The 15263-nt window shown below is 35.8% G+C and overlaps 1 protein-coding gene across 2 annotated transcripts in view; it reads right to left on the bottom strand.

Moving 5' to 3' along the window:
• Positions 1-1556: 1556 nt before the first annotated feature.
• The window catches only part of LOC132238142 (cytochrome P450 20A1), a 38958-nt gene continuing 25251 nt past the window's right edge, over positions 1557-15263 (bottom strand). For both annotated transcript variants that reach the window (XM_059702821.1, XM_059702822.1), the window contains 4 exons: positions 9824-9935; positions 8250-8314; positions 4268-4357; positions 1557-4181 (listed from right to left, as the gene is read on the bottom strand). In XM_059702821.1, coding sequence (XP_059558804.1) covers positions 4034-4181; positions 4268-4357; positions 8250-8314; positions 9824-9935 — 415 coding nt within the window. In that variant the 3' untranslated portion in view covers positions 1557-4033. The remainder of the gene's footprint in view (positions 4182-4267; positions 4358-8249; positions 8315-9823; positions 9936-15263) is intronic.

Below are 15263 nucleotides of genomic sequence, written 5' to 3'. Positions count from 1 at the left end.
AAAAAAAAAAATCAATAAAATATTTTTTAAAAAACCTGAAAAAAAAAGAATACTAATATTCCAATTGTTGGAAATGCTAGTGCTCACAATATACTAAATGAAGAGAACAGTAGATATGTCTGTAGAAATATGTGGATACAAAAGAGAGTAGAAGGATCTATCTCATAAACTTAACACCGGCTAACTTCAAATACAGTGGGGCCTTGACTTACGAGTTTAATTCGTTCTGTGATGGAGCTCGTAACTTAAAGTGAACGAGTGAGACACGTGATGCTGGGCTGATGTTGTGGCGTTCACTGTGACGTTCACTGCGCCAACCAGCGGTGGGGTATCTGAAGCTGGCTTGTAACCCGAATTTTAGCTTGAAACTCAAAGCTCGTATCTCGAAAAACTCATTAGTCAGGACACTCGTAAGTCAAGGCCCCACTGCAGTAGGACTATCACTGAGTTTGCTATTTTTGTGTTTCTGTATTTCCTAGATTTTTCTACAACAAATAGAAATAATCTATAATAATAAAAGCGTAATATGCTAATTAGACCGGATGTCCTTCTGGACGAAGCCGGGGCTGCAAGGGAAGCCCGGGTCCTGGGTGCCTGCTGGCGGCCGGAGCAAAGCCCAGGTGCCAGAGGGAAGTTGATGCTGGCAGCCGGGGAAAGGAAGGCCTACTCTTGCACAAATTTTGTGCATCAGGCCTCTAGTCCTATATAATAAAAGCCTAATATGCAAATTGACCAAACAGCAGAACGACCGGTTACTATGACACGCACTGACCACCAGGGGGCAGACGCTCCACGCAGGAGCTGCCCACAGCCCACAGGCCCCAGGCCAGCCAGCAGGGGCCCCCTGGGCACCCCACAGAGGAGAGCAGGCGGCGCCAGACAAGCCAAGGAGGGTGCCAGAGGGGACCACCCCCTGATCACCCCGCCAGTCACCTCACAGATTGACCCTGATCGCCAGCCAGGCCTAGGAATCCTACCCATGCATAAATTTCATGCACCGGGCCTCTAGTTTTCATAATAAAAAAACAGAACATTCTGCCAGGCCAGTGTAGCTCAGTTGGTTAAATGTGGTCCCATGCACCAAGAGGTCCCTGTTTCTTTTTTGTTGTTGTTGTTATGTGTGATTTGCCTTTTTTTCTTTTTTTAAATTTAAATCTTTATTGTTTAAAGTATTACATGTTTCCTTTGTCTCCCATTGACCTCTCCCCACCCATTCCCACCCCCAGCACATGCCCTCAACCCCCTACTGTCTGTGTCCATGGTTTATGCTTATATGCATGCATACAAGTCCTTTGGTTGATCTCTTAACCCCCTTCCCCCCAGAGGTCACTGTTTCAATTCTTGGTCAGAGCACATGCCCAGGTTTCGGGCTCTATTCCCAGGGAGGGGTATGAAGGAGGCAGCCGATTGAGGTTTCTCTAGAATTGATATTTTTCTCTCTATATATTCCTCTCTAAAATCAATAAAAACATATTTAAAAAAAAACACAAACAGAACATTTTGTTTTTAAAATATAAACTTTTTTAAGATAAAGAAAAATAAATTTTGACATTGGGTCTATAAATAAAATAGAATCTATTTATTTAAAAAATAAAAATAAAAGAAACTTGGACATTTGTGAGCCAAATAAACATCATGTGAGTTTTCCATTTTTCCCAAACACATGCACAGAACTAATGCTATATTGAATGTTATGAGCACAAAGTGTAGAAGAGCTCTTCCATTCCATAAAAATGGGTTGTGCTAATGTCTTGAACAATACACTTCTGAACTATCAAAAAGAATGCAAAAAAACAAAAAAAAGAATGCAGATCACAGTCAGTGAACAAATAGTTTTAAAAAAACAAAAAGCTACAAAACTTAAGAGGCCTGCAAGAGTTATGCTATGAGCCATCAGTGACACTGTGGCTACTAAAGTTTCAATCATTTGATAAAGGGCAAAATAAGAACAACAGTTAATGGACAAGTTATTTTATACATGATTAACATTATTTTTATTGTTTTAATCCTCTCTTGAAGATGATTTTTTAATGTCTTAAGTTAGTCATGTAACTATGAATAACATGTGCTTACTTAGCTGATTCTTCTAGCCTCTATTTTCCTTGATTCCAATCATTATTAGTAATTATATAGGTCCTCATTTATTGGGTATATGCCTACTCCCTGACTCTAGTTCAGCTACTCTGTTTTTGCCTTGATCATTGCTGATCAGGTCTCACTAACTTTAAATTTCCACTTATGCGGCTCTTTGACCCCTTGAGTGTGGCTCTTCCTAAGCCTTAGGAGTACCCTAATTAAGTTAGTAACAATGTACCTACCTATATAGTTTAAGTTTAAAAAATTTGGTTCTCAAAAGAAATTTCAATTGTTGTACTGTTAATATTTGGCTCTGTTGACTAATGAGTTTGCCGACCACTGCCCTAACCGATTTGGCTCAGTAGGAGTGTTGGCCTATGGGTGGACCCCAGGGTCCCGAGTTTGATTCTGGTCAAGGGCATGTGCAGGAGGAAACCATTTGATGTGTTTCTCTCACATCGATATTTCTCTCTGTCTTTCCACTCTCTCTACCACGCTCTCTAAAAATCAATGGGAAAATATCCTCGAGTGAGGATTTAAAAAAATTACATTTATCTCATTTAATTTTACTGACACTTGGTTTACATATCTATTGCCCATTCTTACCTTTTGCTGCTAATTTCCAACCAATTAAGGTACTTGGACAACAAAGGAAGATGTGCTACCTACACAAAACCATAGAAAATGACAGGTGGGGTGGGAATAAATGTAACAATTTATTTTTTTTAGAAACATGGTGTTAGGAGCTATGAATACTTAAATTTGACTTAAAGTTTTAAAATTTAAATTAGTCTAGAAATTAAATGTTTTGTCAGAAATAAAGCCTGCATCTAATTAAATTCTACGTTCATCACTCATAATTAGGTCTAAAATGTTAGTTATTTAACCATAAACACAGCATAAAATAATAATAACTAGGGTACATTCTTGGAACTAAATTTACAAATGAAATTCAGAAGTGTCAAAAATAAGCTCACCTGCAACACTTTTCATTTTTCTTCCTTTCTCGCTATCTGTACTTGGCACATTTCCTTCAGTTGACTGAAGGAAAAATGCGTTTTAAAAAAGTCTTTAAGAACAGCATAAACAAAAAAAGTGGATTAAATTCAATGCTATCAATAAAAAGTATTAAATATAAAACTTATCAGTACTAAAGTGTTAATGTTAAAAGATACTTAATTTGTTTTTGAAAAAGCTCCAATATTTCTTTGCTTAGTGAGATTGACCATCTTTCTAATAGTTTATTAGCTATTTTTTCCTATAAAAGCTGCTATTCATGTTCTTTATCCATTTATCAATTGTATGTTTTCTTACCAATCTGTATAAGCTCTTTATGAGTAATATAGTTATTATCCCTTTCTATCCTATATTTTGCAATTATTTTCACCCATCTTTGTTTTCTTCTTAATTTGGTTTGGTTTTTGGTTAGTGCTCTCTCATTTCTTAATAATAACTTCATTATGTTAAGTATATGACATAATAAATAAATTTAGAAATTCTGTTTTTTCCACAATTGAGAATTAGTAGAGTAATTTAGTGCTAATAAGAATTCCAGCCCGGCCATGGTGCCTCAGTGGTTGAGCGTCGACCTATGAACCAGAAGGTCACAGTTCGATTCCCGGTCAAGGCACATACCCAGGTTGCCTGCTCGATCCCCGATCATGCAGGAGGCAGCCAATCAGTGATTCTCTCTCATCATTGATGTTTCTATCTCTCTCTCCTTCTCCTTTCCTCTTTAAAATAAATAAAAAAATACTAAAAAAAAAAAAAAAAGAATTCCAGCAAAACAGAAGGACAAACAAGCCTCAATTTTAGTTTGTCACTTAGAAGGGAAATTACAAAATGCATAAAAAAAGAACTGTATTATTTTCCACAATGTTACTTGGTTTGTAAAAGAATTCAATATAAATTTTCTAAGTGGGCGTTTTCCTCACCAAAGTGTAATGTAAAATTTTTACTATCTCTTTGAGACAGTGATCCAAGCTTCTTCCTTGGAGGATGTTACCAGTTCATACTTCGTTTCAATAACTTGACCCTCCACAGGCAGCAGGTGCAGTCTCCTCACCAACACACTCAGAAGTACTGTGGTCACCATATACGCAAACCTAGTCAGGGAGAAAGTTGACTGGTTACTATTAACAATTACACTTTAATTATGTCTGACATCTTTCCTCTCACTTTATCATCTCACCTTAACTCTGGGCATTCCTGTGTGCCTGAGAATCCAAGCAAGGAGAAAGTATTCATTACTGATTCATCATTAAACCGGTCTGGGTCAAACCTAAAAAGAAGATTGGTATTTAATTTTTAAAAAGTCATCCCAGTATATTTAATTTTTAAAAAAAGAAGTTTGGGGGCTAATTACAATAGAACGCCATTGGCCTTTTACATATTTCCACTGTAAGAGCACAGATAAATAATGTTTTAAAAACTACTGAAAATAAAAACTGCTGTCACATTATATTTAAATTCCACCTATTACTATGTTCCTAAATTATTCAACATATATCTTTTGTCTCTTTCTGCTTAGTTTATTATTCTATACCAGGGGTGGAGAACATCTGGCTTACGGCTGTATAAGACCTGAGAAATCATTTGGTCTGGCCCTGCCAAAACATTAGAGGTGTTAATTAAATGTCTGACCAAATATAGCAGGCTAATTTTTAAGTTGATAATTTTGTATGGCTGTGAATGATGTTATAAATATCCAAATGGCCGTTGGCAGAAAAAAGGTTCCCCATTCCTACTAAAATAATAGATGCAAAATACTTTTCTCTGGAACCAATAATGAATAAGATTTTGACACAAGTTTACATCATTGTATGAGATATAAAGATAAATCATACAAAACCACATAGTAAATATTTACATTTAAGTTTCTTCAACATATCTGTTACATGAGATCATCTGGTCAATATGTAAAGTATTCTACATTGCCTTTTCAATTAAATTTATTGCTTAAAATTGGAGACATCAGACTTAAAAACTTATACTCATCAATTATGTTACACTCAGACTTACTAATAACTGAAGGAAATAAGGAGGCTAAGGTTTTTTTATTGTACACAATTTCACTCTGTAAAAAATTGCAGGGAAAATGGGTATATTAAAACAAAACAAATAGATCATAAAATTTTGTCTTAAAAAGAAATGTTTCTTTGAAAAGATCAACAAAATTGATAAACACTTAACTAGACTCAAAAAGGAAAAAGAGAGAGGACCCTAATAAATAAAATTAGTATTGAAGGAGAGAAGTAACAACTGACACCACAGAAATACAAAGGATTATAAAACAATATAATGAACAACTATATGCCAATATATTGGGTAACTGAAAAAAATAAATTTCTAGAAACATACAATATTTCAAGAATGAATCAAGAAGAAACAAAACCTGAACAGATCAATTACAACAAAAGAAATAGAAGCAGTAATCTAAAAACTCCCAACAAATAAGTCTTGGACCGAATGTGAATTGTATGGTCCATAAACATTTAAAAAACTAACAGCTAACCAAAAAATTCAAGAGGAGAAAATACTCCAAAGCTCATTTTGTGAGGCCAGCATTATCCTAATTCCAAAAACTGATAAAGACACTACAAAGAGCCAAAGCTGGTTTGGCTCGGTGGATAGAGCATCGGCCTGCGGACTGAAGGGTCCCAGGTTCAATTCCGGTCAAGGGCATGTACCTGGGTTGCGGGCACATCCCCAGTGGGAGATGTGCAGGAGGCAGCTGATAGATGTTTCTCTCTCATCGATGTTTCTGACTCTCTATCTCTCTCTCTTCCTCTCTGTAGAAAATCAATAAAATATATTTTAAAAAAAAAAAAGACACTACAAAGAAAGAAAATTATAGACCAGTATCTCTAATGAACAGAGATGCTAAAATCCTCAACAAAGTATTAGCAAACCGAATTGAGCAATTCATTAAAAAGATCACACACCATGATCAAGTGGTATTCATTCCTGGGGTGCATGATTGGTTAAATATCCACGAATGGCCCAGCCAGCATGGCTCAGTGGTTGAGCGTGGACCTATAAATCAGGAGATCAAGGTTCAATTCCTGGTCAGGGCATATGCCCGAGTTTTGGGCTAGCTCCCCAATGTGGGAGTGCAGAAGGCAACCGATCAATGATTCACTCTCATCGTTGATGTTTCTCTCTCTTCTCTCCCTCTCCCTTCCACTCTGAAATCAATAAAAATATATTTTTAAAAAGAATGTACCTCTGGATTTTCCAAAAGGGATGGGTAAGGAGGTATCAAACTTCAGAAAGCTTTTCCTTAGCATACAACAGTAACACTAACATTTCCTAAATTTAATTACATTTGATTCCTAAAAATAATTTCCACATTTAGCATATATTTCTTTTTTTTAATTGTTTTATTGCTTAAAGTATTACAAAGAGTATTACATATGTCTCCTTCCCCACCCCCCTTGACCTTCCCCCAGCCTCCCCTGCCCCCCAGTGTCTTGTGTCCATTGGTTATGCTTATATGCATGCATACAAGTCCTTTGGCTGATCTCTTACCTCCCCCACCCCAATACTCCCCAGCCTTCCCGCTGTAGTTTGACAGTCTGTTCCATGCTGCTCTGCCTCTGCATCTATTTTTGTCCATCAGTTTATAGTGGTCTTTATTATCCATAAATGAGTGAGATCATGTGGTATTTTTCTTTCATTGACTGGCTTATTTCACTTAGCATAATGCTCTCCAGTTCCATCCATGCTGTTGCAAAAGGCAAGAGTTCCTTCTTTTTTACTGCAGCATAGTATTCCATTGTGTAAATGTACCACAGTTTTTTAATCCACTCATCTGCTGATGGGCACTTAGGCTGTTTCCAAATCTTAGCTATGGTAAATTGTGCTTATATGAACATAGGGATGCATATATCCTTTCTGATTGGTGTTTCTGGTTTCTTGGGATATATTCCTAGAAGTGGGATCACTGGGTCAAATGGGAGTTCCATTTTTAACTTTTTGAGGAAACTCCATACTGTCTTCCATAGTGGCTGCACCAGTCTGCATTCCCACCAGCAGTACACGAGTGTTCCCTTTTCTCCACATCCTCAATTTCTTTCTCTGTTTTTCAATTTGCAACCTAGATTTTCTGATCTACCAATGCACATCTTTACTTTTGCTATAAAAGCCACTTGGAATATAAAAATTTACTTAATTTTTACTTATAGCATATTTCAAAGGATTGCTATTTCATTTATTAATAGACTAGAGGCATATTGCATGAAGAGATTCGTGCAATAGGCCTTCTTTTCCCCTGGCTTCTGGCACCGGTTTTCCTCCAGCACCCGGCACCCAGGCCTTTGCTCTGGCCGGGCTCCAGCCAGAGCTGGCCCCGTGGCCGTAAGGCTTTTGCTGCTCTGTGGGCCCCATGGCCATGAGGCTCTTGCTCCAATGCTTGGAGCCTATGTATGCAAATTAACCGCCATCTTTGTTAGGTTAATTTGCATACTCTCCTGATTGGCTGGTTAGCATAGTGAAGGTACGGTCAATTTACATGTTTGTCTATTATTAGGTAAGATTTCCTTTAATATCATTATAATATTAAAAGCCAAAATGGTAGAAACACTTAATATGTTCTATCCTTATCCTCCAAAAGGTTTCCTAGTACTTCAACCATGCCACCAACTCTGCCACCTGATTTTCACACAGTTGTTATACTCTCAATCAACTTGATATATAACCTTCTTCTAGGACAGTAAATCCTAACCATTTCCTTAGGATTTTATTAGATGCCTATTTAAGAGGCAAATAAAAGCAGCTGTTCTTCAGCTTTTCCCTTCCTCACCATTCTCACATATAACACTTATACACACAAAACCTATTTTCTGAATTTGACTAAAGCACTTAATAGTTGAGACAACTTAACCAAAAAAAAAAAAAAAAAAAATCCAAAATTTCACTGGAATTGAAAGATAGATGTAGAGATCAGGTAGTTAAACAGATCTTATGATGGAAGTGGTAACAGGAGAGACACATAGAGTAGCAGACAGCAGATTCATCAAAGGAAAAGTAGTGAGTGAGCAGAAGATACAAAGGGAAGATATAAATGTATCATTGTCACATACTGTTTTCTCCTCAAAAATTAGAAAAGTAATGCAACACATAAAAACACATAAAAATCAATCATCACAATGACAGTGACAGATATTTCATACTTGTATGGTGATGGCCAAGTGCTGGGATCTTGAAGTACCACCCCAAGGGCATAAAGAACAAGGGTCTGCAAACAAACATAAAGGTCTTCTAGTTAGTCAAGGCCTAACAAAGCAAGCGACTCCCAGAAAGCCAACTCATCCCAACTGCTCTTTTAATGTAGACAATGAATACAAAATAAAAATACAAAACAACAGAAGAAAACAGAGGCCATGACTTTGGTAATCTTACAGTGAGGAAGGCATTCCTAAGCCTGTCACAAAAGCCATAAAGTAATAACAGATTTAACTATATAAAAATTTTAAAAACTGCATCCTGTCAAAATAAAAAAAATAGCAAACCATATCAAATAGAAAGAAAAAATACTTGTATAATATACAAAAAGTCATGTATAGTATACAAAAAGATATATAAGCTCACTAGAAAGAACAGTGAGTTACAAGCAGATAATTCACAAGACAAGAAATACAAACTGTTTATATATGAAAAGCTGTTCAATCTCTCCAAAAATTAGGGAAAAGCAAATTAAAATCATAAGACAGTTTTTCATATAAAATTCACAAAATATATACAATTTATAAATCTATAGGTGGTGATGATATGGAGACAAAAAGCTTTTTCATACATTATTGCTAACAATATAAATTGTCTTTTAGATAACAATTTAAATTCAACATACATATGCACTTTGACCCAAAAAACTCCATTTCTACAGCTCTATCCAATATCTGTCCAAGTATATAATTTGAAATAATAAAAAAATAGACCTAATTTCCATCTCTGAGAACTGCTTAAATAAATCGTGGTAATGGATTACTATGTAGCCATTAAAAATGAGTTGGCCCTAGCCGGTTTGGATAGCGTGTTGGCCTGTGGACTGAAGGGCCCCAGGTGTGATTCCAGTCAAGGGCACATGCCCGGGTTATGGGCTTGATCTCCAGTTGGGGCGTACAGGAGGCAGCCAATCAATGACTCTCTCCCTATCCCTTCCTCTCTGAAATCAATAAAAATATATTTTAAAAATAATAATAATGAGTTGGATCTGTATCAAGTGCCAGCTGTACTAGTAGTCATGATACACACAATAAAAGAAAATTAAAGAACAATATATAAAGAGTAACCTTTCACATATAAATTCAGTTTTTAAAACATATACACATCTATGTGTATATACATACACAGAATAATATACACACACAGAAAAAGATCTATAAAAATATACACTAAAGAGAAAGAACTCATGGACATGGACAGTAGTGTGGTGACTGTGGGGGTGTGGTGGTGGGTGGAAGTGGAGGAGGGCATAGGGAGGGAAATGGTGATGGAAAAAAATAAAATAAAGAAAAAAACACACATTAAACTATTAACAGTAGTACCAATGGGCAAGAGAGCTTTTCTTTTATATAGTTTGAACTTTAGAACAGGCATATATAATTTTGTCATTTTAAATGACTGTGCCTTTGATTTTATAATAGGTAGCATTTATTGGACACTTTAAACAATAAAATTTAAAAATACACACTAAAAGAGTTGAAAAGAATAACTGAATGAGTTAAGTATACTAAATGTTTCCTACCTCTCTAGGAATAATGAATTTGTCGATCTTTCCTTCAATATCTTGAAGCCGGGCAGAAACTGGGGTCAGTTTGGCAGTCCGAACAGTCTCACAAAGCACTTGTCGACAATATCTGTTTAAAAAAAATTTTTTGAGATTTTTACTATGAGAGAGACAGTGTGAAATGTAGAAATATTTCAAAATGTCATTCAACAACTTTCATAACTTGAAATAGTCACATGATGATTCTTTGTTGGTTGAAGATATGTTATATAAATATATAAAGTCCATGTGGGTAAAGATTTAAACAAATAAAAACATCTTTAAAAGTACCAAAGAGCCCAGAAATCGGCCCGAACCAATATGCTCAATTAATATTTGACAAAGGAGGCAAGAACATACAATGGAGCCAAGATAGTCTCTTCAATAAATGGTGTTGGGAAAACTGGACAGATATATGCAAGGAAATGAAACTAGACCACCAACTTACACCATACACAAAAATAAACTCAAAATGGATAAAGGACTTAAATGTACGACGGGAAACCATAAAAATTCTAGAAGAATCCAAAGGCAACAAAATCTCAGACATATGCCGAAGCAATTTCTTCACTGATACAGCTCCTAGGGCACTTGAAACTAAAGAGAAAATGAACAAATGGGACTACATCAAAATAAAAAGCTTCTGCACAGCAAAAGAAACCATCAACAAAACAACGAGAAAACCCACTGTGTGGGAAAACATATTTGCCAATGTCATATCTGATAAGGGCCTAATCTCCAAAATTTATAGGGAACTCATACAACTTAACAAAAGGAAGATAAACAATCCAATCAAAAAATGGGCAAAGGACCTAAATAGACACCTTTCAAAAGAGGACATTCAGAAAGCCAAGAGACATATGAAAACATGCTCAAAGTCACTAATCATCCGAGAGATGCAAATCAAAACAGCAATGAGGTACCATCTCACACCTGTCAGACTGGCTATCATCAACAAATCAACAAACGACAAGTGCTGGAGAGGATGTGGAGAAAAAGGAACACTTGTGCACTGCTGGTGGGAATGCAGACTGGTGCAGCCACTATGGAAGACAGTATGGAGTTTCCTTAAAAAACTGAAAATGGAACTCCCATTTGACCCTGTGATCCCACTTCTAGGAATATATCCCAAGAAACCAGAAACACCAATCAGAAAGGATATATGCACCCCTATGTTCATAGCAGCACAATTCACCATAGCTAAGATCTGGAAACAGCCTAAGTGCCCATCAGTAGATGAATGGATTAGAAAACTATGGTACATCTACACGATGGAATACTATGCTGCTCTAAAAAGGAAGGAACTCTTACCATTTGCAACGGCATGGATGGAACTGGAGAGCATTATGCTAAGTGAAATAAGCCAGTCAATAAAGGAAAAATACCACATGATCTCACTCATTCATGGACAATAGAGACCATTATAAACTTTTGAACAATAATAGATACAGAGGCAGAGCTGCCTCAAACAGATTGTCAAACTGCAGCGGGAAGGCTGGGGAGGGTTGGGGGGCAGGAGGTAGGGGGGTAAGAGATCAACTAAAGGACTTGTATGCATGCATATAAGCATAACCAATGGACATAAGACACTGGGGGATAGGGGAGGCTAGAGGCTAGGGGACTGTCTAGGGCGGGGGGATAAAATGGATACATATGTAATACCCTTTGTAATACTTTAAGCAATAAAAAAAAATTAAAAAAAAAGTACCAAAGAAAATTCAAAGCAATATTTTTATAATTTTTTGTAGAAAAATCCTATATTTTTAATAAAGAAATTAATAAAAATTTTAATAAAGGCCGTTGCTAATAAAAAATTATATAAATATTGACACAATGACAGAAACCATAACGAAAAACACAATCTGATTATGGAATTTTTTATATATTTACAATCATCATACATAAAATTAAGACAACTAGAAAAAAATTTTAAAAGACTAGAAAAAATATTTACAGTAAATATATATTTAATGTATCAAAGCTCTTTAAAACTTCATAATTAAAATAATTAAACACTCCAACAGATATGTGAACAGAGTATACAGAAAAGCAATTAACAAAATAAATACAAATGGCCTGAAAACGCATGAAATGATAATCTCATCAACAATGGAAAGACAGCCAATCAGAGCAATTTTTTTTACTTGGCAAATTTGCCAAGATGAAAAAGAATAACATTAGGCAATAATAATAATAATAATAATGGGGGAAAGACATTGATAGTCAATTGGTGGAAATATAAATTGGTATAACCTTTCTGAAGGATAATTTGGCAACATACAGTATAAGATTATTAAGTGTGCATCACAATGAGAAGAAAATGTATTGAAATCTTGCCACGAAACCATTCTGTTAAATAGTTTCTATGCAGTATCTCTTTGTTGTTGTTGTTAATCCTTACCTGAGGATATTTTTCCATTGATTTTTAGAGAGAGTGGCAGGGAGAGGTAGAGACAGAGAGAAACATCGATGTGAGAGAGATACACAAATTGGTTGCTTCCTGCATGCATCCTGACCAAGGCCGGGGAACCTGAAACCCAGGTACATGCCCTTGACTGGAATTGAACCCAGGACCCTTCAGTCCCTGGGCTAACACTCTATCCACGGAGCCAACTGGCCAGGGCTATGCAGTATCTCTTTTGATCCTTAAAAGAACCTCAAGGATCCCATTATTATTTTAACTTTACAGATTAAAAAAGAATTTAATGAGGCACTATACTATTGCATATATCCTTAAATACTAATCTCATTATTTATTAATAGAAACAATTAGAAATATTAGCAAAGAGGTAAGCATAGGAATACTAATTTTGTTTATAATATCTAAAAACAACAAAAGAGGAAACATCATTTCCTCTTTGAACAAATATTTATTGGGTACGTCCTACATTAGAAGTTCTGTGTTAGATACTTAGCTAAAGCAGTGAACAAGACAGATACCTCCAAAGGGACTCAAAGTCTAGTTGACAGGGGAAAGGAGAAAAGTGGGAACATCAAGAATGAACAATTACAAAAGCGCAGTAACTGTTATGATAAAGAAAATTCAGGGAATTGGGGAACACATGGCAGGAGCACCTAACTGGAGAGGACTATGCAGAAAAGTAAACACTCGGGCTGAGACCTTCAGGAAAAAACAGGAGGTAGCTAGAAGAGAGAGAAAGAAAGAATCTAGGCCAAAAAAAAAACAAAAAAAAAACAGTCTGCAAAACCCAGAAGATATGAAAGAGTGCTGTACCTTTGAAGAAAGAAAAGAATTTCAGTACAGCTGAATCCAAGAATATGAAGAGGCACAAGTAATAAGAGATAAGGTAGAAGAGGAATGCAAAGCTAAGCTATTGAAATGCCTCAGAAGCTCATGAAATGCCTCATGAGTTTAAATTTTATCTTAATGGCAACCAGAAGTCGCTGAAGGATTTTAAAGTGGAGAGTCATCTAATCAGATGTTACTCCCCATATATATAAAGATCACTAGCTCAGTGACTCTCAACTTTGGCTGCACATTACAATAATCTGAGAGGCTGTTGAAAACCACCAATGACAGAGCTTGTTGTCTCTGGACTGTTCCCAGGTTATCTGTATTTTTAAAGCACCTGAGTTGACTTACAGGCTCCAGTAGTAATTTCAAGAATGAATTGGAGGGGAGCAAGATCTAAGACTGTTGAAATGTCCCAGACAAGAACTAAAACTAAACTTCCAACTGAAGTTGTTTGGAAAGCAGAATCAATAAAATTTGATCACTGATTGGTTGTGTTGGGAGTTACTACATTGAAGAATACTATCCATAAAATACTTAGAGAAAAAAATAGAATTTACAGAAGAGTTATATGTTATATATTTTTTAATGTTTTTAAATTTTTTTTGTTTTAAATACATAAGTATATGTGCATAGAAAAATCTGAAAAAAAATATAGTAAAATGGTTAACAATTTTTATCCTTAAAGGTACACTTATAAAGAATGTACCTTCTACAACTTCTACTTCATACACTTCTGAATTATAAAAATTTCAAAAGACAAGCATGTATTACTCTTAAAATTAAGATAGCTACATCCAATGTAATAGATAAAACTCCCACCGCTTTGAAGACTCTGCAACAGAAGCCTCCCTGAGAAATCCATGGCTTCAAGTTTTTGCCAATGGCTGTCTCCCTGTCTTCGTTTCTAGGGTTGAAAGATGCTCCGAGATAGGGCTGTTTGTTACCCAGACTCAGACTTCCAATCCATTCCTAAGCAGTCACAGCCACTGTTTTTAAAAATCTTTTAAATTATTACATGTAAAAAATTTATCTTTTTAAAAATAATTTTTATTTTTCAATTATAATTGACATACGTTATTAGTTTCTGATTTCACTTATACGTGGAATCTAAAATTTTGTTCATTTATTTCAGTTGTATAATTTGATGAGTTTACACAATTGTGTAACCAAAACTACAAGCAAAACACAGAACAAGAACACTTCCCTCACCCTAAAACCTTTACTTCCGCCCCTTCATAGCTCATCCCATCCGCATTCCTTGCCCCAAACAAGCACGGATCTGCTTTCTATGACCCTAGCTTTGCCTTTTCTCTAATTTCACCTGAGTGAAATCATACTGTAGGCAATCTTTGTGTTTGACTTCTTTCACTTAGCATAATGAGATTTCCATTATGTGTGTATTGATACTGCGTAACTTTTTATTTTAAAAATATCAATTTCCTTACATCAGATTTGTCTTTAAAAACGTAATTCTATGTTGTGTTCTACCACATTATAAGTAGATTTAACTGAGAAGTATAATTTCATGGTCTTTTTCCTGTAAATATAACAATAAGGACAACAGGGTAACTGTCCTATTTTTCTTCAAGGCGGCTCCTCCTGTTTTGGGAGTTAGAGGAGGGAGGACAAGCTTCTGTGCCTCCCTGGTGTTTCTTGAAGCTCTAGCAGAGACCTTCTCTGTAATTGGTTTTCCATATTTGCCAAGAGTCTGTTTCCTCTTAACACTCAACATGTTTAACAGAAGTCTTGTAATAGTTCCAAAAATAATAAAACCGGTCCCCAACATAAAAATGATACATACCACAACACATTGGTTTTTCCTAGTGGCTTTGGTTTTGTTAAATTCCTTTAAATAATTTTTAGTGTCAAATTATGTGGTAGAAATAAAAAGTTTTTCTTTAGAGTAATCAAACCACTGAAGAAATGCAGTTCAATGACGTGTGCAGAGGGTGAGAATTGTCTGTACAGAGGCCAGTCCAGGACAGTGTGGCCACCTCAACGCCTAAGACTTCCCGTTAGTGATAAGTGGGCGGCTTAACTTCAGTGCTGTATCCCCAGAAGGACAAAAGTTTATTCCAGGTATACGCTTCCGATATAATATCTGTAAGGCTGTTCTTGATCTGATGAAATCTACTTCTCAAATTGTCAAACATTAACATGAAA

This window comes from Myotis daubentonii, chromosome 7 (assembly GCF_963259705.1).
Source record: "Myotis daubentonii chromosome 7, mMyoDau2.1, whole genome shotgun sequence".
Taxonomy (NCBI): Eukaryota; Metazoa; Chordata; class Mammalia; order Chiroptera; family Vespertilionidae; genus Myotis; species Myotis daubentonii.
The sequence above is the reverse complement of the archived record's forward strand: the minus strand, read 5'-3'. Positions and strand labels throughout refer to the sequence as shown.